The sequence below is a fragment of the Octopus sinensis genome, linkage group LG29, assembly GCF_006345805.1.
Source record: "Octopus sinensis linkage group LG29, ASM634580v1, whole genome shotgun sequence".
In the NCBI taxonomy this organism is placed as follows: Eukaryota; Metazoa; Mollusca; class Cephalopoda; order Octopoda; family Octopodidae; genus Octopus; species Octopus sinensis.
In genome coordinates this window covers 14,445,895-14,468,394 of record NC_043025.1, presented here as the reverse complement: position 1 = coordinate 14,468,394, position 22,500 = coordinate 14,445,895, and the positions used below count along the sequence as shown (strand labels likewise).

At 39.8% G+C, this 22,500-nt stretch overlaps 2 protein-coding genes across 9 annotated transcripts in view; one reads left to right on the top strand and one right to left on the bottom strand.

The window, feature by feature from the left end:
* Positions 1-5,593, bottom strand: part of LOC115226094 (vacuolar protein sorting-associated protein 33A) — an 18,965-nt gene extending 13,372 nt beyond the window's left edge. The window contains exons 1-5 of the mRNA XM_029797074.2: positions 5,461-5,593; positions 4,069-4,134; positions 2,422-2,549; positions 1,207-1,291; positions 530-634 (exon numbers count right to left, since the gene is read on the bottom strand). Of these exons, the coding sequence (XP_029652934.1) occupies positions 530-634; positions 1,207-1,291; positions 2,422-2,549; positions 4,069-4,134; positions 5,461-5,562 (486 nt within the window). The 5' untranslated portion in view covers positions 5,563-5,593. The remainder of the gene's footprint in view (positions 1-529; positions 635-1,206; positions 1,292-2,421; positions 2,550-4,068; positions 4,135-5,460) is intronic.
* Positions 5,594-6,450: 857 nt separating this feature from the next.
* LOC115226211 (small G protein signaling modulator 1-like) overlaps positions 6,451-22,500 on the top strand; it is a 107,301-nt gene continuing 91,251 nt past the window's right edge. For all 8 annotated transcript variants that reach the window (XM_036514840.1, XM_036514842.1, XM_036514841.1 and 5 more), the window contains exons 1-2: positions 6,451-6,483; positions 6,612-6,655. In XM_036514840.1, the coding sequence (XP_036370733.1) occupies positions 6,471-6,483; positions 6,612-6,655 (57 nt within the window). In that variant the 5' untranslated portion in view covers positions 6,451-6,470. The remainder of the gene's footprint in view (positions 6,484-6,611; positions 6,656-22,500) is intronic.

Sequence of the window (22,500 nt, the reverse complement as noted above, 5' to 3'; positions counted from 1 at the left end):
TGTCTGCTACTATAGCCTCGGGCCGACCAATGCCTTGTGAGTGGATTTGGTAGGCGGAAACTGAAAGAAGCCCATCGTATATATATATGTGTGTGTGTGTGTGTGTGTGTGTGTGTGGTGTGTGTGCGTGTGTGTTTGTGTGTCTGTGTTTGTCCCCCTAGCATTGCTTGACAACCGATGCTGGTTTGTTTATGTCCCCGTCACTTAGCGGTTCGGCAAAAGAGACCGATAGAGTAAGTACTGGGCTTATAAAAGAATAAGTCCCGGGGTCGAGTTGCTCGACTAAAGGTGGTGCTCCAGCATGGCCGCAGTCAAATGACTGAAACAAGTAAAAGAGTAAAAGAGAGTAAAGAGTATATAATAGAGAGACAGATAAATATGTAAAAAGGCACACAGATGAATAGAAATATAGTTCTTCATATAAAGCAGTATTATTAATGTTCCAAGGAAAATAAATTAAAAGGACTCAATATCCGAAGAGAGCGTAACAATTAACAATGACAACAACAAGAACAACTGCAGTACTGACCCTGAAAGCTGAATCCATTTCCATGGAAAGTAAATCATAATCGAATGGGATTAGTTCCAAGTTGAATTCTTCGATATTGGAGAAGGTTTCGAAGACTCCCATTTTCTGGAGAAAAATAATAGAATCACAGAATTATGGAAACAGTTATATTGATGGTGGTGGTGGTGATGGTAATGGTGAAATTGATGAGATACTACACGTTAAAGACACCATTCGAGAGTGATCGTTACCTGTGTCACCTTACTGGCACTTGTGCTGGTGGCACGTGAAAAAACATTCGAGTGAGGTCGTTGCCAGTGCCGCTGGACTGGCTCCTGTGCAGGTGGCACATAAAAAAGCACCATTTTGAGTGTGGCCGTTGCCAGTACCGCCTGACTGGCCCTCATGCCGGTGGCACGTAAAAGCACCCACTAAACTCTCGGAGTGGTTGGCGTTAGGAAGGACATCAAGCTGTAGAAACTCTGACAGATCAGATTGGAGCCTGGTGCAGCCATCTGTTCGCCAGACCCCGGTCAAATCGTCCATGGAAAGCGAACATTAAACGATGATGTCCATTAGCTGCTTGTAATAATTACTCTTGAGTTGTCTATTTATTTATTTTTTGGCTCGGGGGCCCAGGTGGAGGGTACAGTTAGACACAGGGGCCCAATTCTGAGACGATTCACAACCATTCTTACCTTTAGTTTCTTCTCACACAGCAAACTTTTCCGGGGCACGAAAATCAGGTTAAACTCCTTGTGGAATCCTCCTTTCTGATCCTCCCTGGGAAAAAATTTGGAAAGACAAAAATAAGTAAATTATATAGCAGGGGGGGGGGGCATGGAACATCTGAATTTCAGGTACAGGTATGGCTATGTGGTAAGAAGTGTGCTTCCCAACCATATGGTTGCGGGTTCAGTCCCACTACGTGGCACCTTGAGCAAGTGTCTTATATTATAGATTTGGGCTGATCAAAGCCTTGAGTGGATTTAGTAGACAGAAACTAAAAGAAGCTCATCGTATGTGTTTGTGTCTGTGTTGTTTCCTTCTACCACTTGGCAACTGGTGTCAAGGTGTTAATGTTCCTGTAACTTAGCAGTTGGGCAAAAGACACTGATAGTGGCACGGAGTGAGTGGTGTTAGGAAGGGCATCCAGTGATAAAAAACCATGCCAATCAGACTGGAACCTGGTACAGCTCTCCAGTTCAATTGTTCTAGTCAAACCATCTAACCCATGCCAGCATGGAAAGCAGACGTTAAATGGTGATGATGATGATATATATATATATATATATATATAAATAAATGCGCCCTTTTAAAGCCTAGCCAGGCTCATGGGCCCGGTTTCCCGGTTTCAATGGCGTATGTGTTCCCCAGCTGGATGGGATGCCAGTCCATCGCAGCGTTACTCATTTTTGCCAGCTGAGTGGACTGGAGCAACGTGAAATGAAGTGTTTTGCTCAAGAACACAACACGTCACCCGGTCCAGGAATCGAAACCACAATCTTACGATCATGATGCTGACACCCTAACCACTATGCCACGCACCTCCACACACACACATATATATATATATATATATATAACAGACAGTACATCCTGTAAAGTGGTTGGCGTTAGGAAGGGCATCCAGCTGCAGAAACCAAGCCAAATCTGAGTGGAACCTGGTGCAACTCCCTGACTTACCAGTTTCCAGTCAAACTGTCCAACCCATGCCAGCATGGAAAGTGGATGTATGATGATGACGATGATGATGATGGTAATGACACCAATGCAATCTCAAAATTACAAGACAATGCATGATAAATTCAAAACTAAAATGACAGAGTGACCTGAATGCTAAAAGGTCAAAGATTTATTTTCTAAGAAGAAGAAGAAGAAGAAGAAGAAGGAAAAAAAAAAGGGCCCCTCACTGAATGAGTGTCTGAGCGACTTGTTCCATTAATTCCAACTTGGGTCGTACAATGAAAACCACAGCCTGGGAGCTTGTTGGTGGCAGCATCATCAATCGAAGAAGATTCATCTTAACGACATCGTGGTCCTGATTGGAGAAAAGAATAATTAATTCTATGAAAAGATATTAAAATTGTGAAAATAGAGTATAGTGCAGGAAATAATTGATACCTGTTTGATTATCTCTCTAACTGTCCACCTGTCTATCTATTTATCTCTCTGTCTGTCTATCTGTTTGTCTGTCTGTCTGTCTATCAATTGATCGATCTATCTTTCTGTGATAACGATCCCTATTGATCAAATTTTTTTTCTTCCCCCAACTTTTTTTTTTTATTATACCCCCCCCTTATTTTGTCCTCTTTCTTTCCATTTACGATCCCTTTTGATCGAAAACCAAACCCCCTGCTTTTACCCCCAAAAGAAAAGCTCTACCATGTAATTTTGTCCTGTCTGTGTGCAGCCCTGTGTGGCTAATAAAGAAACATATCTATCTATACACCTGTCTGTCTAACCTACCCGACTCTCACTCTTTTCATATGACTATCAGTCTATCTCTCTCTCTCTCTCTATCTGTCTGTTTGTCTATCTACCCATGTGTCTATCTGTCTGTCTATCTATCTATATATAAAAAAAATGCACCATTCGAGTGTGGTCTTACCAGTGCCACCCAACTGGCTCCCGTGCCAGTGGCATGTAAAAAGCACCATTCAAGCGTGGTCGATGCCAGTGCTGCATGACTGGCCCCCATGCCAGTGGCATGTAAAAAGCACCCACTACACTCTCGGAGTGGTTGGCATTAGGAAGGGCATCCAGCTGTAGAAACCTTGCCAGATCAGATTGGAGCCTGGTGCAACCTCCTGGCTTGCCAGTCCTCAGTCAAACCGTCTAACCCATACCAGCATGGAATGTGGACATTAAACGATGATGATGAGGATGAAATATATATATGTGTGTGTGTGAAAGCACATGGCTGTTTATGTGACTATCTGCCTATCTCTCTATATATATATCTGTCTATGAGATTATCTCTCTCTCAATCTATGTGTCTGTCTGTCTATCTATGTATCTACCATTCTGAATACTTATCCCTCTATCTGTCCGTCTATTTATTTATCTGTCTATCTCTCTTTTTCTCTATCTCCATGCTTTCTGAGATTCGCCAACTCTACACCTGATTTTCTCCCCTCCATACACACACAAGCATGTATCTGACTCATGCATTGTTTGCTTTCCAGACATTTCTACATTACTGCATATACTCTGACAAGTTGTGATGCACCTGAGCTCTGCATACAATAATTTCATTATTATTATTTATTTATCTGTCTGTCTGTCTATCAGTGCATTTATTTCGGGGTTGTATGAAAGGGTAAAGTGTACAAGATGTGATCAAAAAGTATCCGGACGATCTCGGTCATGGAACGAACCAAACTTGTACTGCAAGGTATCAATCTCTGTACAAGGCTTACAAAGAATAAGTCCTGGGGTCGATTTCTTCGACTAAAAAACAATTTAAGGCTGTGCTCCAGCATGGCCGCATTCAAAAGCCCAAAACAAATAAATGAGTAAAATAGAATAAAAAATTGAAAAACAGAAAATGATCTGACCTTCAGTAAGGTGTACTGCGCTATAAGCCCAAAAGGGCCAGTAAGGCCTTCATCCCATATTAAATCCTGTAAAAATATGAGAAAACAAATTAGGGAAACAAAATATGGAATATGAACAAAAAAAGGAGGTCTGCATCAGAGGTTCTCATTGTGGGCAGCACTGCCCCTAAGGGGGCACTGAGCATGTTGAAGTGGTTGTTAGGGTTTAGGGGGGGGGGGTGATGTAATGTAATCAACATACTAAATTTTAGTTAATTATATTGATAAAAAACGAGTAATGGTTGTTTAAATGAAATGAGAGGTGCAGGCATGGTTGTGTGGGAAGATGCTTGCGTCCCAACCACATGGTTCCGGGTTCAGTCCCACTGCGTGGCATCTTGAGCAAGTGTCTTCTACCATAGCCTCAGAGTGATCAAAGCCTTGTGAGTGGATTTGGTAGACGGAAACTGAAAGAAGCCCATCGTATATGTGTGTATGTGTGTGTGTCTGTGTTTGTTCCACAACATAGCTTGACAACCGATGCTGGTGTGTTTACGTCCCCGTCACTTAGCGGTTCGGCAAAAGAGACCGACAGAATAAGTCCTGGGGTCGATTTCTTCGACTAAAGGCGGTGCTCCAGCATGGCCACAGCCAGCCAAATGACCGAAACAAGTAAAAGAAGCAAAAGAGTAATATATATATATATATATATATATATATAATATATATATATATATATAATATATATATAGCTCAGTCTAAATAACGAATAAAATATCTATTGTTCAGTCTAATAAACGAAACAAAAGATGACCTGAACTCCTAATATCCGCATCCTATTTACTTCTTGGTAACAGCGAATTCCTTCTGCTCAATTCCTAGAATTATTTGGTAAACGGATCTATTTGCAAACACAAACTCGTGACTACAATTGTTTGTTTTCTTTATCATTATTATTATTAATAATAATAATAATAATAATAATATTATTATTATTACTGAAATTCCTCCGAGGTCGACTTTGCCCTTTAATCCCTTCAGGGTCGATAAATTAAGTACCAGTCAAGTACTGGGGGTCGACGCGATCGACTTATATCCATCTTTCCCAAAATTTCAGGCCTTGTGCCTATAGCAGAGAATATTATTTCAAGACGAGGGATTTGGCTGCTATTTTCAACAGGTCAACAAGCGATCGTGCACAGTTTCAGATCTTTAGATCAGGTCGCATGTGTTAATTATATCAAAAACACAGAATCTGATATAATTTTCACAATAACAAGACAAAAGCGTTACACACCCCTCCTTGTATCGCTTCGATGCGACGACCGCTTTGAAACCCTGTGGCCGCTTTATACCCTTATAAATGCCGTGTTACCTTGTTCCGGCGGTGGATTTTAAAGATTAATGACTTACCTTCGTCCCAGGACATCGATCTAGGCATTCGATGAATTCCCGGCGATAGGAATCGCGGAGTAAACCCAAGTTTACCTTTCCAGTAGTCAAATGAGCTGCCATAATTGTTTCATTCTCTGCGGGATTGCTTTCTCTTCCCCCCCCCCTCACCCCCTAATTACTTCAGATCTCATTCACTTCTGATCCTTCTCCCCCCACACATCGGAATAAATTAATTAAAAAACATTTAAACTTTGTCTTTTTATTTTAAAAACATTAATTAAAACTTTATAAGGGATTTCTCGAATTAATTATTTAATTATTGCGTAATAATAACTCTAGTGACTTTTGTATGTTTTTTTGCAAAAAAAAAAATATTAACCTTCGTCTATATTTTTTTTGTTTTAGAAATATAAATTAATTTTTTTTAGTGTTTTTCTCTAATTGATTGTTTAATTATTGAGTTATAATTAGGTTAATGAATTTTTTGCGTGATTTGCAAATTGTCAAAACTTTCATAACCCTAATCACTTTTAAAACAACGAAGCGTGTCGTCTGCTATTGAGGAACGACCGTTTGTTTATTGTTAATGAAAACGGGAATTAAAATATATAAAAAATGTATTATTTGAATAAAGTTTTATCAAATATAAATAGACTTTGCGGTAAAAAATATTTGGTTCAACGACTTTTGTGACTCCACCATAAAAAGTATTCATCCAACCTAGAAAAGGAAGGCATAATTATCTGATTATCATATCTCAGTGCCTCGCACGAATACAGACCGGATTACAAATACATTAATCTAATCGAAGAATAAAACACCAGAAAAATTTTTTAAATCCTGAAACTCCACTAAATATTTATAATAAAAATAAAACGCAAGAAGCAATAACGTTTATTTATGATTAATTCTCGACAAAAATCACTAAAACAACATTGGACTATTTTCTCTCGGGCGCACGTCGATCTCGGCTATATAAACTGCGAGCGTCGTCATGCGGCACCGGGTTTTGCACGAAGAATGAAAATATGACAGGAGCTGGTAATATGTCTCCCATTGATATTTGCGATTTTACTCCATTTGACGAGCTTTTACCGATTGTTTTTGCCTTTCCGAATGCACAATCGGACCCCGAGTTTCATTAAAACATCTTCGTTTTCTCATTTCAGAAGCAGAGACCCGGCAGAAACTGCTAAGAGCGGTCAAAAAGGAGGTGAGTCTCACAGATTTTTCTCTTCCTTCACCTTTTCGAAACACACAGCTGTGTTTATATTTGAAAAAAATGTCGATGGAAACAATTAATTCCGGAGCGATTTTATGATCTGTTTTGTGATTTCTTCTTTCTTTCTTTCTGTGTTGATCGTTTGTGCGGTTAATTTATTCAGGTAATCATCGGATTAGGAGGAAAGTTTGGCGCAACAAAAGTGTTTTGGTATCGTATGGAGAGGAAGTCGGCACCATATGTGTCAGATGGTGACAGTTACTGGGTGTATATATGGGTATATATATACATATACGTGTGTGTGTGTGTGTATTTATATATACATACACACATACACACACACACACACTATATGTACCGACATATACAAAGATATGTGCATCTATATACAGAGATAGGTGCAAATGTGTGAGCGTATGTATATATATATATATGTGTGTGTGTGTATATATATATATATAAACACATGTAGGCATACATATTTATATAGCATATATATATATGTGTGTGTGTGTGTGTGTGTGTAAATTTACAGATAAATTCCTTTATTTACATAATATCAAGATCTCTTTCATTCTTTTGTCGTCTTACCATTCCTACCAATATATATATATGTTTATACATACATATATATATGTATGTATATATATATATATCTTTATATATATATATATGTGTATATATATATATATATATATATATATATATATGTGTATATATATATATATATATATATATATATGTATATATATATATATATGTATGTATATATATATATATATATGTGTGTGTGTTTATACTTATATGACGACTGTTCTCTCTATACATATGTATATGCTAATACATATATATATGCAGATATATAAACATGCATATATTTATATCATATATTCTACATATATATACACGTTAATACAAACATCTGTACACATATATAATGCATGTAAATATATATGTATATATTACCTATATATACACACATACACTCGAATGGCAACCATCTGATGAATGGTCTCTCAGCGTGAAACTTAGAGTTATGGAAATATTGTGTATCTTTTTCAAAAAACTGCGTGTGTGTATATATATATATATATATATATATGTATAATCACTGTACACGTTGTATTTCCTTCTTGCATTTATATTGCTGCGATCACTTATATAACTATGTGTACGTGTATATATATATATATATATATATATATATATATACGTATGTGTGTGTGTGTGTATAATTTTTCTTTATTTATCTCTGTTTATATATAATATTTGTTTCAGTGTGTGCATGTATGTCTATATTTATTTATGTACATATGTATGTATACATATATGTGTATATATAATATATATGTGTGTGTATATATTCATATGTATTTGTATATATTTGTAAAGACCTGTGTGTTTACAGATATCTGCTATGTTTAAATGTTATATGCAAACAGGTGCCCTCTCTATCATGCTTGCATACACACGCGCATATATATATATATATATATATATATATATATATATATATATATATATATATATATGTGTGTGTGTGTGTGTGTGTACACATACACACACACACATATCGACACAGTCAGTCTGGGCGATTCTGCACCTAGTCGTTCAATATACTAGAAATAACAGCTGAATTCCCATCAAAATCACATTGTGTTTTTAAATATCGAAAAGTACGCATTAAAACCGCCGCCCTCATATATACTCCTCAATAGATGGGATAGCCACGGTTGGATTCCCTCCTTTGCTTACTAACCTGTCTATGAGAACTAACCTGGGCGTAAATAAAACCAACAGGTGTCTAGTGTTTTAGTTTCGCTATTGACAAAGTCACCCATGCTGTCAAACACTCGATGCCCTACAGAGATATATATATATGTATATATATGCGTACGCTGTATATGGAGAGGAAATCTCCGAGCGGTTTAATTGCTCAAGTCTTCGATATCCAAGGGGCTAAAAAGTGTCAGCAGAGGGCCCGACCCCCGTTAGAATGTAAGAAGTTAAGGGCCTAAACACTTAAATGGAGGTTTCTTTGAAAACCTTCTGCTATTCAGCTTTCTTGAGAGCTTTTTTACGATCGTAATTAAGATTTATACTTATGCATGTGTGTGTCTGTATATATACATGTGTATATATATATATATATATATACATGTGTATATATATATATATACGTGTATATATATATATATACGTGTATATATATATATATACGTGTATATATATATATATATATATATATATATATATATACATGTGTATATATATACATGTGTATATATATATATATACATGTGTATATATATATACATGTGTATATATATATATATATATATGTCGTTACGTTCTGAGTTCAAATTCCGCCGAGGTCGACGTTACCTTTCGTCCTTTCGGGGTCGATAAATAAAGTACCAGTTTCGCACTGGGGTCGGATCGATTGTAATCGACTTAATCCCTTTGCCTGTCCTTGTTTATCCCCTCTATGTTTAGCCCCTTTGTGGGCAATAAAGAAATATATATATATATATATTGGTGTGGGTGTATATATATATATATGTGTGTCAGTGTATGTATGTATATATGGCAGACATACTTGAGTGTGAGTGTGTATAAATGTGTGGGCTGTGTGTGTGTATGTGTGTTTATTATATATGTATGTACCTAAAACTGTTATACCGTGTGTCTTCGTCGATGTGTGTGTGCACACATTCATGTATGTATATCTGGGTGTATATACAGGCTCTCTGTGTCAAGGTGTACCAATGTGCCCAACCCATTTCAACGGGTCGGCGGGTTTTCTCTTTGCCTCTCCTTCACTCACACTCTTTTAGTCTCCCTTACCTTTCTCTCTCCCTCTCTCACACATCTTATAGTGTATCTTCTCTTTCCCTCCCTCACCCTTTCACACTTTTTCTTTCACTCTCATTTTCCACCTCCCTCCCTCTCTCTCTCTCTCTCTCTCTCTCTCTCTCTCTCTGGACGTCTTAATGTCTTTCTATCCCTCTGACATGCTCTTTGTTTCTTTCTACCCTCTCTCCCTCTAGACGTCTTACTGTGTCTTCTCTCTTTCTCACACACACTCTTATTCTCTCTTCCCCCTCTCCTGGACGTGTTATTCTCCCTCTCTCTATACCTCCTCGCCCTCCAACTCTACTTCGTCTCTACACTTTCACCTTCCCCCTCACTCACTCACTCTCTCCCTCCCCTTCATCAATATCATTTATATAATGTATCACCTCCTCCCCTCTTACCAACTATTACTTCTGTCCCGCTCTCTCCCCCCCTCTCTCTCTCTCTCTCTTTCCGTCAACCTTATTCTCTCTCCTTCACCAATATCGTTTATATAATATACCACCTCTCACCGCTACCACTTCCTCTTCTCTCACCAACTGTTGCTCAACTCTTTCTTCCCCTCTTTCTCAAACCTACTCCCTCCCCTTCATCAATATCATTTGTATGTGTGTATATATATATATATATATATATATACACACACATATATATATATATATATATCATCACTTCCTCTCTCACCAACTGTTGCTTCTCTACAACTCTCCTTCCCGTGTCCCCCCCCCATACCTCCTAAAATCGTTAATACATATAATATATATTAAATATATACTGTTATTTTCCACTTAAACTGATATATATATATATATATATATATATATATTACTCTATTACTTGTTTCAGTCGTTTGACTGCGGCCATGCTGGAGCACCGCCTTTAGTCGAGCAAATCGACCCCAGGACTTATTCTATCGGTCTGTTTTGCCGAACCGCTAAGTGACGGGGACGTTAACACGCCAGCATCGGTTGTCAAGCAATGCTAGGGGGACAAACACAGACACACAAACACACACACACACACATATATATATATATACATATATACGACGGGCTTCTTTCAGTTTCCGTCTACCAAATCCACACACAAGGCATTGGTCGGCCCAAGGCTATAGCAGAAGACACTTGCCCAAGATGCCACGCAGTGGGACTGAACCCGGAACCATGTGGTTGGTTAGCAAGCTACTTACCACACAGCCACTCCTGCACCTGATGATGTGTGTGTGTTTCTGTTGTACTTGTCTCAGTTATTAGCTAACCGGCCATGCTGAGGCACCGTCTTCAATGGTTTTAGTCGAAGAATCGACACCTGTACATATTTTTTCCCTTGCAGCATCGTACTTATTTTGTCGGATACTCTTTCGTCGAACTGCTTCATTACAGGGTCGTAAACAAACCAGTGCCGGCTGTAAATCGGTGGTAAGGGACAGACATACACATATATATATATATCAGCATTTAACGTCCGTTGTCCATGCCGGCATGGGTCAGACGGTTTGACTGGGCTGACACGCTGGAAAGCCGCACCAGACTCCAGTCTGATTTAGCATGGTTTTCTACGGCTGGATGCCCTTCCTATCGCCAACCATTCAGTGTGATCGACGCTTTGGCATGCCACTGGCATGGGTGCCATTTGTGTGACACTGGGGTGCCAATTTGCATGACACTGATATCTGCCATGTCTGTGATTTTGCTCAGCTTGATGGGCCTTCTTCTCAAGCACGACATAATGCCAAAGGTCTTGGTCATTGCCTCCATGAGGCCCAATGCTCAAAAGGAACTCACCCACTTTGCCCCCATGAGGCCCAACGCTTGAAAGATATTCAGCCACTAAAAGTGGTGAGCTGGCAGACACGTTAGCACGCCGGGCGAAATGCTTCGTGGTATTTCGTCTGTCCTTACGTTCTAAGTTCAAATTCCGCCGAGGTCGACTTTGCCTTTCATCCTTTCGGGGGTCGATAAATTAAGTACCAGTTACGCATTGGGGTTGATGTAATCGACTTAATCCCTTTGTCTTTCCTTGTTTGTCCCCTCTGTGTTTAGCCCCTTGTGGGTAGTAAAGAGATAAGATGTTCTTCACGTGCCACCAGCACAGGTACATTTGGCTTGACAGCGTGAAATAAAGTGTCTTGCTCAAGGACACAACGCATCGCCAGGAATTGAACTCACGACCTTATAATTCTCTTTTTTTACTCTTTTTACTTGTTTCAGTCATTTGACTGCGGCCGTGCTGGAGCACCGCCTTTAATCGAGCAAATCGACCCCGGGACTTATTCTTTGTAAGCCCAGTACTTATTCTATCGGTCTCTTTTGCCGAACCGCTAAGTTACAGGGACGTAAACACACCAGCATCGGTTGTCAAGCAATGCTAGGGGAACAAACACAGACACACAAACATATTCACACACACTTATATATATATATACGACGGACTTATATATATATATACATATATACGACAGGCTTCTTTCAGTTTCCGTCTACCAAATCCACTCACAAGGCATTGGTCGGCCCGGGGCTATAGCAGAAGACACTTGCCCAAGATGCCACGCAGTGGGACTGAACCCGGAACCATGTGGTTGGTTAGCAAGCTACTTACCACACAGACATTCCTGCGCCTATGTGTGAGCCAAATGCCCTAAGCACTAAACTACAGCCCTTCACTCATGATATTTAATTATAAAAATCTAAACGGAAGTTTTTAAAACATTGAATAGCCAGGAGGGTCCAGTGGACTGAAATAGGAATCAAAGAGGGGTCCACAAGTAAAAAAGGGTTGAGGGTCACCGAAATAAACCCTTCAAGGCAGTGTGCCAGTATGGCTGCATTCGACTGATTGAAACAAGTGAAGTGTGTGTGTGTCTTTTATCTTGTTTCAGTCATTGGACTATGGCCATGCTGGGGCACCACCTTCAAGAACTTCTAGTTGAATGAATCAACCCTGTAGTGATTTTCTTTTTAAGCCTGATGCTTATCCTGTTGGGATCTTTTGCTGAACTGCTAAGTTAAAGGAACGTAAACTCACCAGCAGCGGCTGTCAAGCAGTGGTGAATGACAAATCATCATCATCATCTTCTTCATCATCGTTTAACGTCCGTTTTCCATGCTAGCATGGGTTGGACGGTTTGACTGTGGTCTGGGAAGCCAGGAGGCTGCACCAGGCTCCAGTCTGGATGCCCTTCCTAACGCCAACCACTCCGTGAGTGTATATATATATATATATATATATCATCATCAGCAGCAGCAGCATCGTTTAACGTCCGCTTTCCATGCTAGCATGGGTTGGACGGTTTGACTGGAGTCTGGGAAGCCAGGAGGCTGCACCAGGCTCCAGTCTGATTTGGCAATGTTTCTACAGCTGGATGCCCTTCCTAATGCCAACCACTCCGAGAGTGTAGTGGGTGCTTTTTATGTGCCACTGGCGCAGGGGCCAGAGCAGACTAGCAAACACCCGACCAGTTGGTGCTTTTACGTGTCACTGACACAGACACCAGTCAGGCGGTGTTGGCATCTGCCACGTTCAGACGGGGCTTTTTTACGTGATACCGGCACTGGTATCTTCACTACAATTTCCATTTGATTTGTATTTTGATGTTGGTGTTGACATACTTGACTCAACAGGTATCCTCAAGAACAGCGGGTCACTCTACGATCCAAGGTTAGCACAGCAGGTCGTTCTGCGATCCAAGGTACTTTGGATGGTTTGGGGCTGCTATGCGAAACTGGTGCAGGAAACAGCCACGAACTCACATTATTTGTTGGGTCTTTGCAGTCACAGCATATTTCCAGAGATCTCGGTCTTTCGTCATTGCCTCTGTGAGGCCCAAGAGTTCGAAGGTCATGCTTGACCATCGAAAGTTATATACACACTCACACACATATACATACATATGGCCGATGCCAGCGCCGCCTCGACTGGCTTCTGTGCCGGTGGCACATAAAATACACCAATCCGACCGTGGCCGTTGCCAGCCTCGCCTGGCACCTGTGCAGGTGGCACGTAAAAAGCACCCACTACACTCACGGAGTGGTTGGCGTTAGGAAGGGCATCCAGCTGTAGAAACACTGCCAGATAAGACTTGAGCCTGGTGCAGCCTTCTGGCTTCCCAGATCCCCGGTCGAACCGTCCAACCCGTGCTAGCGCAGAAAACGGATGTTAAACGATGATGATGATGATGATACATGCTTACATACACACACACACACATGACCACACGCTTAACATAGGTGGTAAAGGGGTGGGTGGAACAAAGCTGGTAGGTTACTAACCTAGAAAATTGCTTTGCTTCCAAATCGCTCCCTCTTTTCTCTTGAAATCATTCCAAGGTCAGCTCAAGTTGTCATTTTTTTTCCCTTCCCACATCTTTTCCCCACTGGATAATCTACTTGCCTGGGGTCCATGTAAGCCAAATAGTAAACCGGGGATCCAGCAGGACCGTATTAAGACCCATAGAGGCCCTAAGCACTTAAAAGATTTTGGGACTCCCAACATCATCATCATCATTGTTTAACGTCCGCTTTCCCTGCTAGCATGGGTTGGACGATTTGACTGAGGTCTGGCGAACCAGATGTATGGTCAAGGGTCAGGTATAACTGTCTTACTACAGAGGAAATACTTGGCTATTCCTGTGGAGGGAGATGGTGGGGAGAAGGATACAATCAAGAGAGAGAGGGAGAGGGTGAAGGAATAGTGTGGTTGGAGGATTATAAGTAGCACAGATTGGTGAGAGGAGATATTTAGAGAAAGCAAGGGAAGTTGAGAGGGAACTGGAAGAATCTGTAGAGGGTGTTTGTGGTTTTAAGCAGATGGTTGTGGGTGAGATGTATGTATATATATATTGTTGCTGTTATGCAAAAGTGTTGTAAGTCCAAAACATTGCTTCTTTCAGAAAACAAAAAAATAGTTTCACCATTCCATAGTAAAACCGTTGTATGATACTTTGACAATTTTTGATATTTTGCCATCTGAAGCAGCCGGAGATACAATAGTTTGACCAAGAAAACCGGTTATTGCAAGCAAAAATAAATATTGAAAAAAAAACATATTTGGCTGAATTTGGACATAAGACAGTTTAACATAATAGCAACAATATGGATATGTATATATATATATATATAATAACACAAAAATTCAGGGTGAATACTTGATAGTTGTAAGCACCTGTATATACCATTTAGTGGTGTAGGTGATAGAGTATATTAATCAAAATAAAAACATGATTCAAAGGATTTAGCGGTACATATGTTTCGGGCCTTTATTAGACGGTTTTATAACAGTGATTGTACGCGGCTGAAGAAGGCCATAGACACACATTTACATCAGTTATGCATTGTTATAAAACCGTCTAATAAAGGCCCGAAACACATGTACCGCTAAATCCTTTGAATCATGTTTTTATTTTGATTAATATATATATATATATATCAAATGTGAGGATAAAATTCTTTTCGAAAAAAAATATTTTCTCGAAAACAATTTTATCAATGGCCAGCATATTAAAAAATACCTTTAACGGTTAAATTTATATAATTCATAAATGAGGGCAAGGGAAAAAAAATTCTAATGCCAAATATGCCGAAAAATTGGACATATTGTCCATTAACCATATAGTTTTTTCACAATACGCACGCTACTCGAATAAAGGTCGACAGAAATTTCTAAAAAATTCCATTATTACCATATCGGACCGATTTCAGAGTTAGCTACTAAGAGCCCTCTCTTCGTCAGTGATACATGTGGCAAAGAAATAAATGAGATACTTACTCATACCCATGAAAGAAGCAAAACTACATGGTTAATGGACAATATGTCCAATTTTTCGGCATATTTGGCATTAGAAAGTATATATATATATATATATATATATCATTGCTACTATGCAAAAGTGTCATAAGACCAAAACATTGAATTTTTCAGGAAAAAGGAAAAATAGTTTAACTATTCCATTTCTTTTTACATAAGTAACAGTTTCAGCTTAACAATAATACTTTGTTGGGTGCATAAAGCCATAACTCCATTCATGTCTGATATTTTCAGGCAGAAATATTTTGGCAAAACTGTCATACATGGGTCTTACTACACTTTTGGAAAATGCTTAACCGTTGTACTACACTTTCACAATTTTCATATCTTGGCATCTGAAGAAGCTGGAGATACGATAGTTTGACCAAAAGAACTGGCTATTGTAAGCAAAATTAAATATTGAAAAAAACACATCTGGCCAAATTTGGACATACAACAGTTTAACATAATAGGAACAATATGTATGTATATATGTATGTGTGTGTGTATATATAGACACAGGCATGGCTGTGTGGTAAGAAGTTTGCTTCCCAACCACATGGCACTGGGTTCAGTCCCGCTGTGCAGCACCATGGGTAAGTGTCTTCTACTATAGCCTCAGGCCAAAACAACGGTTAGCAACAGGAAAGGCATCCAGTTGTAAAACAATGCTTCGATAATACATTCGTGTAAGTCATGGCAGGGTCTTTTATCTTCTGTCTTTTACTTGGGTCAGTTATTGGACTGCAGCCAAGCTGGGACCCTGCCTTGGGGAGTTTTTAGTCAACTAAACTGAGCCCCTGTACTTGTACTGTTGGCCTAACTGCTAAGGTACAGGGATGTACCCCCACCAACACTAGGAAGATACTATCACCTTGGTGTGAAAAAAAAACACGTGTGTATATATGTATATATATATATATATATATATATATATAATGATAAAATATTAGGGAATAAATCCAAACTTACAGAGAAAAATCAGATTTAGGATTAAATCCAATTTTATAGTATAAATATATTATATTATATTAAATTAGAGATAAAACCACTATTAGGCAAATCAAATATATATGTATGTGTGTGTGTGTTTATATATATATATAGGCGTAGGAGTGGCTGTGTGGTAAGTAGCCTGCTTACCAACCACATGGCTCTGGGTTCAGTCTCACTGCGTGGCACCTTGGGCAAGTGTCTTCTACTATAGCCTCAGGCCGACCAAAGCCTTGTGAGTAGATTTGGTAGACGGAAACTGAAAGAAGCCCATCGTATATATGTGTATATATATATATATGCATGTGTGTTTATGTGTTTGTGTTTGTCCCCCCCACCCCAACTTTGCTTGACAACTGATGCTGAGGGTAGTGGCGACCCCTGTTGTACTCTTTCGCCCCAACTTTCTCTCACTCTCTCTTCCTGTTTCTTGAGTAACGCTGTGATGGGTTGGCGTCCCATCCAGCTGGGGGTGAACACATATGATGCCACAGAAACCGGGAAACCGGGCCCTTGAGCCTGGCTAGGCTTGAAAAGGGGCGACGTTTATTATTTTCATATTAACCTAATGGATTAGTCTATACTTTTGTAGAGTACAAATTTATTATCCTTGGAGCTGACCACCATGACTCGGCTCATTGAGGTATGACGTGGCAATGCTAGGCCTTTCGGCTTCCACATAGTGCCAAGCATCAAGTGTGACTCAGCACTGGTAGAGAAAAGATGTCCATTGCTGTTTGCTGTTTTCATGTTGTTTCTTGTGATTCTGTATATAATTTACCCTGGAAATGTCAAAAAGAATTGCAGGAGTGGCTGTGTGGTAAGTAGCTTGCTTACCAACCACCTGGTTCCGGGTTCAGTCCCACTGCGTGGCATCTTGGGCAAGTGTCTTCTACTATAGCCTCGGGCCAACCAAAGCCTTGTGAGTGGATTTGGTAGACGGAAACTGAAAGAAGCCCATCGTATATATGTATATATGTTTGTGTGTCTGTGTTTGTCCCCCTAGCATTGCTTGACAACCAATGCTGGTGTGTTTATGTCTCCGTTACTTAGCGGTTCGGCAAAAGAGACTGATAGAATAAGTACTGGGCTTACAAAGAATAAGTCCTGGGCGTCGAGTTGCTCGACTAAAGGTGGTGCTCCAGCATAGCCGCAGTCAAATGACTGAAACAAGTAAAAGAGTAAAGAGAGAGAGATACCCAATGGATAGCAATGAGAAAAACAAAAAGGAAACCACCGTTATCAACAACGCAGAAAGTGGGGTTACTACAGAAACTCGATGGTGGTGTGACCGTGTGGTGGCTCGGTGAAGAATACAGTACTGGAACTAGTATTGTGTATGACTTAAAGAAACAGAAAGACAAATTACTGAAGTTTCAGTGGCGTATGTGTTCCCCAGCCGGACGGGACGCCAGTCCATCGCAGCGTTACTCATTTTTACCAGCTGAGTGGACTGGAGCAACGTGAAATGAAGGGTTTTGCTCAAGAACACAACGCGTCGCCCGGTCCAGGAATCGAAACCACAATCTTACGATCATGATGCTGACACCCAAACCTCTAAGCCACGCGCCTCCACACACACACACACACACATATATATATATATATAAATAAATGCGTCCTTTTAAAACCTAGCCAGGCTCATGGGCCCGGTTTCCCGGTTTGTATGGCATTTGTGTTCCCCAGCTGGATGGGATGCCAGTCCATTGCAGCGTTACTCATTTTTACCAGCTGAGTGGACTGGAGCAATGTGAAAATGAAGTATTTTGCTCAAGAACACAACGCGTCGCCCGGTCCAGGAATTGAAACCACAATCTTACGATCATAGTGCTGGCACCATAACCTATTTCTTTACTACACACAAGGGGCTAAACACAGAGGAGACAAACAAGGACAGACAGACGGATTAAGTCGATTATATCGACCCCAGTGCGTAACTGGTACTTAATTTACCGACCCTGAAAGGATGAAAGGCAGAGTCGACCTCGGCGGAATTTGAACTCAGAACGTAACGGCAGACGAAATACCGCTCAGCCATTTCGCCCAGCGTGCTAACGTTTCTGCCAGCTCGCCGCCTTATGCTGGCACCATAACCACTAAACCACACACCTCCACGCAGGCAAGCTGGACTGGAAGAAAACTGTAAAATTCTATTGACTTTGGACAACTGCTCTGCATATCCCTTTGCTGAACTTCTAGTGAAGAGTAATGTTGCTTGACTGCCAATGTGACATGTTTTACAGCCTTGTGACCAATGAATTCTACGCTCCATGAAGGGCCACTATAAAAATTATTTTAAGGGCTGTGTGCTCGATGCAGTCAACAAAGGTGTAAGTCTGCAAGAGTACCTGGAAGAGTTAACTGTTAACCCTTTCGTTACTGTATTTCTGTTGAGATGCTCTGTGTTTCTTCCAATTATTTTAAATATAACAAAGAATTTAGTAAAACAACTTAGTTATCATTCAGCTAGTGTTAGGAACATAAATTGTGACTAAGGTTTGGTGGAAGATTTTAATTCAAAACTTATGGAAACAAGACATTTGTACTAAAGAGCCAGAGCCGGTTTCAGCCGGGTTGGTATCAAAAGGGTTAAGGATGCCATGTACTCAGTTGCGAATGCTTAAAATGATGTTGATAAATCAATTAGTAACAAACACCTGGCACAGAATTTGGCCAATAACGATGTTTGTTGGAAACGATCCAAAAGATAATGAGTTGGGAAGATTTCGTGTTATTAATGAGAAAATGATATGAAAACTTGTAAGTTGATCATGCGGAAGTGTAAATGATCTTGAAGAAGCGGACATTGAAGGAGATTCTAAGCATTGATAACGATGCACTTGTTGTGCGTTCCTTGAGTGATGGGGAAATTGCTGAGATGGTGTGAAATGCGGATACAAATGAAGAGAGTAGTGACGATGGGGACATAGGGGACACAAGGGAACAAAATTCCTATAAACGATATACTCTACTCTTTTACTTGTTTCAGTCATTTGACTGCGGCCATGCTGGAGCATCGCCTTTTAGTCAAGCAAATCGACCCTGGGACTTATTCTTTGTAAGCCCAGTACTTATTCTATCGGTCTGTTTTGCCAAACCGCTAAGTGACGGGGACGTAAACACACCAGCATCGGTTGTCAAGCAATGCTAGGGGCACAAACACAGACACACAAACACACACACACATATACATATATACGATGGGCTTCTTTCAGTTTCCGTCTACCAAATCCACTCACAAAGCTTTGGTCGGTCCGGGGCTATAGTAGAAGACACTTGCCCAAGATGCCACGCAGTGGGACTGAACCCGGAACCATGTGGTTGGTTAGCAAGCTACTTACCACACAGCCACTCCTGCGCCTATCTGGTGAAAATTTGCCATCATTTAATAGCTGACCTTGAACAAAGTGCATTTAACAGTGAGCAACAGGCTATAGGAGTTTACTCAATTAAAGAGACGTCGCTTGACGACCGATGCTGGTGTGTTTACGTCCCCCGTAACTTAGCGGTTCGGCAAAAAGATACCGATAGAATAAGTACTAGGCTTACAAAGAATAAGTCCTGGGGTCGATTTGCTCGACTAAAGGCGGTGCTCCAGCATGGCCGCAGTCACATGACTGAAACAAGTGAAAGCGTAAAAGAGTATATATATGTATGTATGTGTGTGTATATGTATGTATGTATGTGTATATATATATATATATGTATATATATATCACGGAGTGGTTGGCGTTAGGAAGGGCATCCAGCCGTAGAAACATTGCCAGATCAGACTGGAGCCTGGTGCAGCCTTCTGGCTTCCCAGATCCCCAGTCGAACCGTCCAACCCATGCTAGCATGGAGAACGGACGTTAAACGATGATGATATATGTATGTATGTATATATATATATGCCTCAACTTAGGTCGTTTCGCGTTACGTCTTTTTCGATTTGACTTCGTTTTTGTTGGGGGTTTTTAAAAGAAAGAAATGGAAACACAATTAACCTGAACTTCAGTCGGCTTATCTCTCCAACTTTGGGTCTGTCTCACCAAACACATTTAAAAGCATAAAATTCAATGAAAAAAAATATAAAAGAAATCAAAAACACACACAAACCAGTCTTGGAGAGGAAAAATATCACATAAAATGCGTGACAATACTTAGAAACCAATTATTAAAACAGATATGGGTCAAAATATTTTTTAAATAGAACGATTTTATTTTTCCTTGTTACAATGTTTTCCGAGTTAAGTCGCAGGTGATGGAACCAAATTGTAGACCTAAGATGGATTATGCCTGCACTTACATGGACGTAGGTACTTGCATACAGGTAGACATACGTGCATACCTTTGTAACATACGTACAGATGTAGCATACAGCCATTCATATATAACATACATTCGTATATATATACATACGTACATTCATATATACATACATAATATGTACATACATAAGTATACATATACATACATACATACATACATACATACAATACGTGCATACATATATACATACATAATATGTAGATACATATAAACATACTGACTACATACAATATATACATACATACGTATATATATACATACATATACATACATACATGTATACCATACGTACATGCATATACACATACATACGTACGTACATACATATATACATGCATACATTCGTTCATATATACATTTATGCGTGCATACATTCATTTATGCATATGTACATATATATATATACATACATTCATGCATACGTGCATATATATGCACATGCGTATATACATACGTAAATACTCGTATGCATACATACATACATACATACATACATACATACATACATACATGTCGTGTATATGTCTGTATATATACACACACACATAGTAATGTGTCTGTGGGGAGGGTCATATACGTGTTTTCCTGCTGTACTGTAAACAGAAGCTATTGACACAGGTGCTCCTCTCCCTCCCTCCCTCTCCTTCTCTCTCTCTCTTTCTCTCTCTCTCTCCCTGTCTCTCCATATGGATCGTCCGTCGTCCATCTCGGAACTTACCATATGGTTAGGTTTCGGCACATCGCCTCCTCTATGGCGTCATGGAAAACGTAAGGATGGCGTCATTACCATCACCACCGTCAGCACCACCACAGCCATCGTCATCGTCATCATCACCACCACCGTCATCACACCATCGTCATCATCATCATCATCATCATTACCACCGTCATCGTCATCATCATCATCATCATCGTCATCATCATCATCACCGCCACCACCACCACCACCATCATCATCACCACCACCACCACCATCATCATCATCATCATCATTACCATCGACGTCATCATCGTCATCGTTTGTTATTGTTATTACCATCTCGACCTCTCCGTCTTCATCACTCCCCCCCACCATCGCCGTAGTCATCATCATCATCACACCATCGCCGTTAATTCCTCGTCTGTCTGTCTTATCTTTCTCTCCCTCCACCACCATCACTCACCATCATCATCGTCGTCATTAGTCTTTAATCACCGGCGCCATTATTCCTCAATCCCTACTCCGTCGCCGTCAGCATCATCATCACCAGCATCCACCGTCATCGTCAATATATTCTCATTGTCACTTGCCACACAATTCCTTCACCGCCACCCTTCACCATCGCCATCATTCACCACCGCCGCCGTCTCCGTATCACAATTACCATTTCCTCATCGTCCTTTGTCAGTGGTTGTTTATGTCAAGGAAAATGGTAGACGGACAGACAGAACGAGGAGGTGTGCGCGAGCGTGTGTATATATGTGTGTGTGTGTGTGTGTCTGTGTATGTATATATGTGTGTGTGTGTATATACATATATGTATGTATATATATGTATATCTATATATGTGTGTGTGTAGGTATATGTGTGTGTATATATATATGTATGTATATATCTGTATGTATATATGTGTCTATATGTATATATGTGTGTATATGTATGTATATATGTGTGTATATATATGTATATATATATGTGTGTATATATATGTATATATATATATGTGTGTATATGTATGTATATATATATGTGTGTATATGTATGTATATATGTGTGTATATGTATGTATATATGTGGTTATATATATGTATATATCTGTATATATATGTGTATATATGTGTGTATATGTATGTATATATGCGCATATATATATGTATATATATGTGTATGTGTATATATGTGTGTATATGTATAT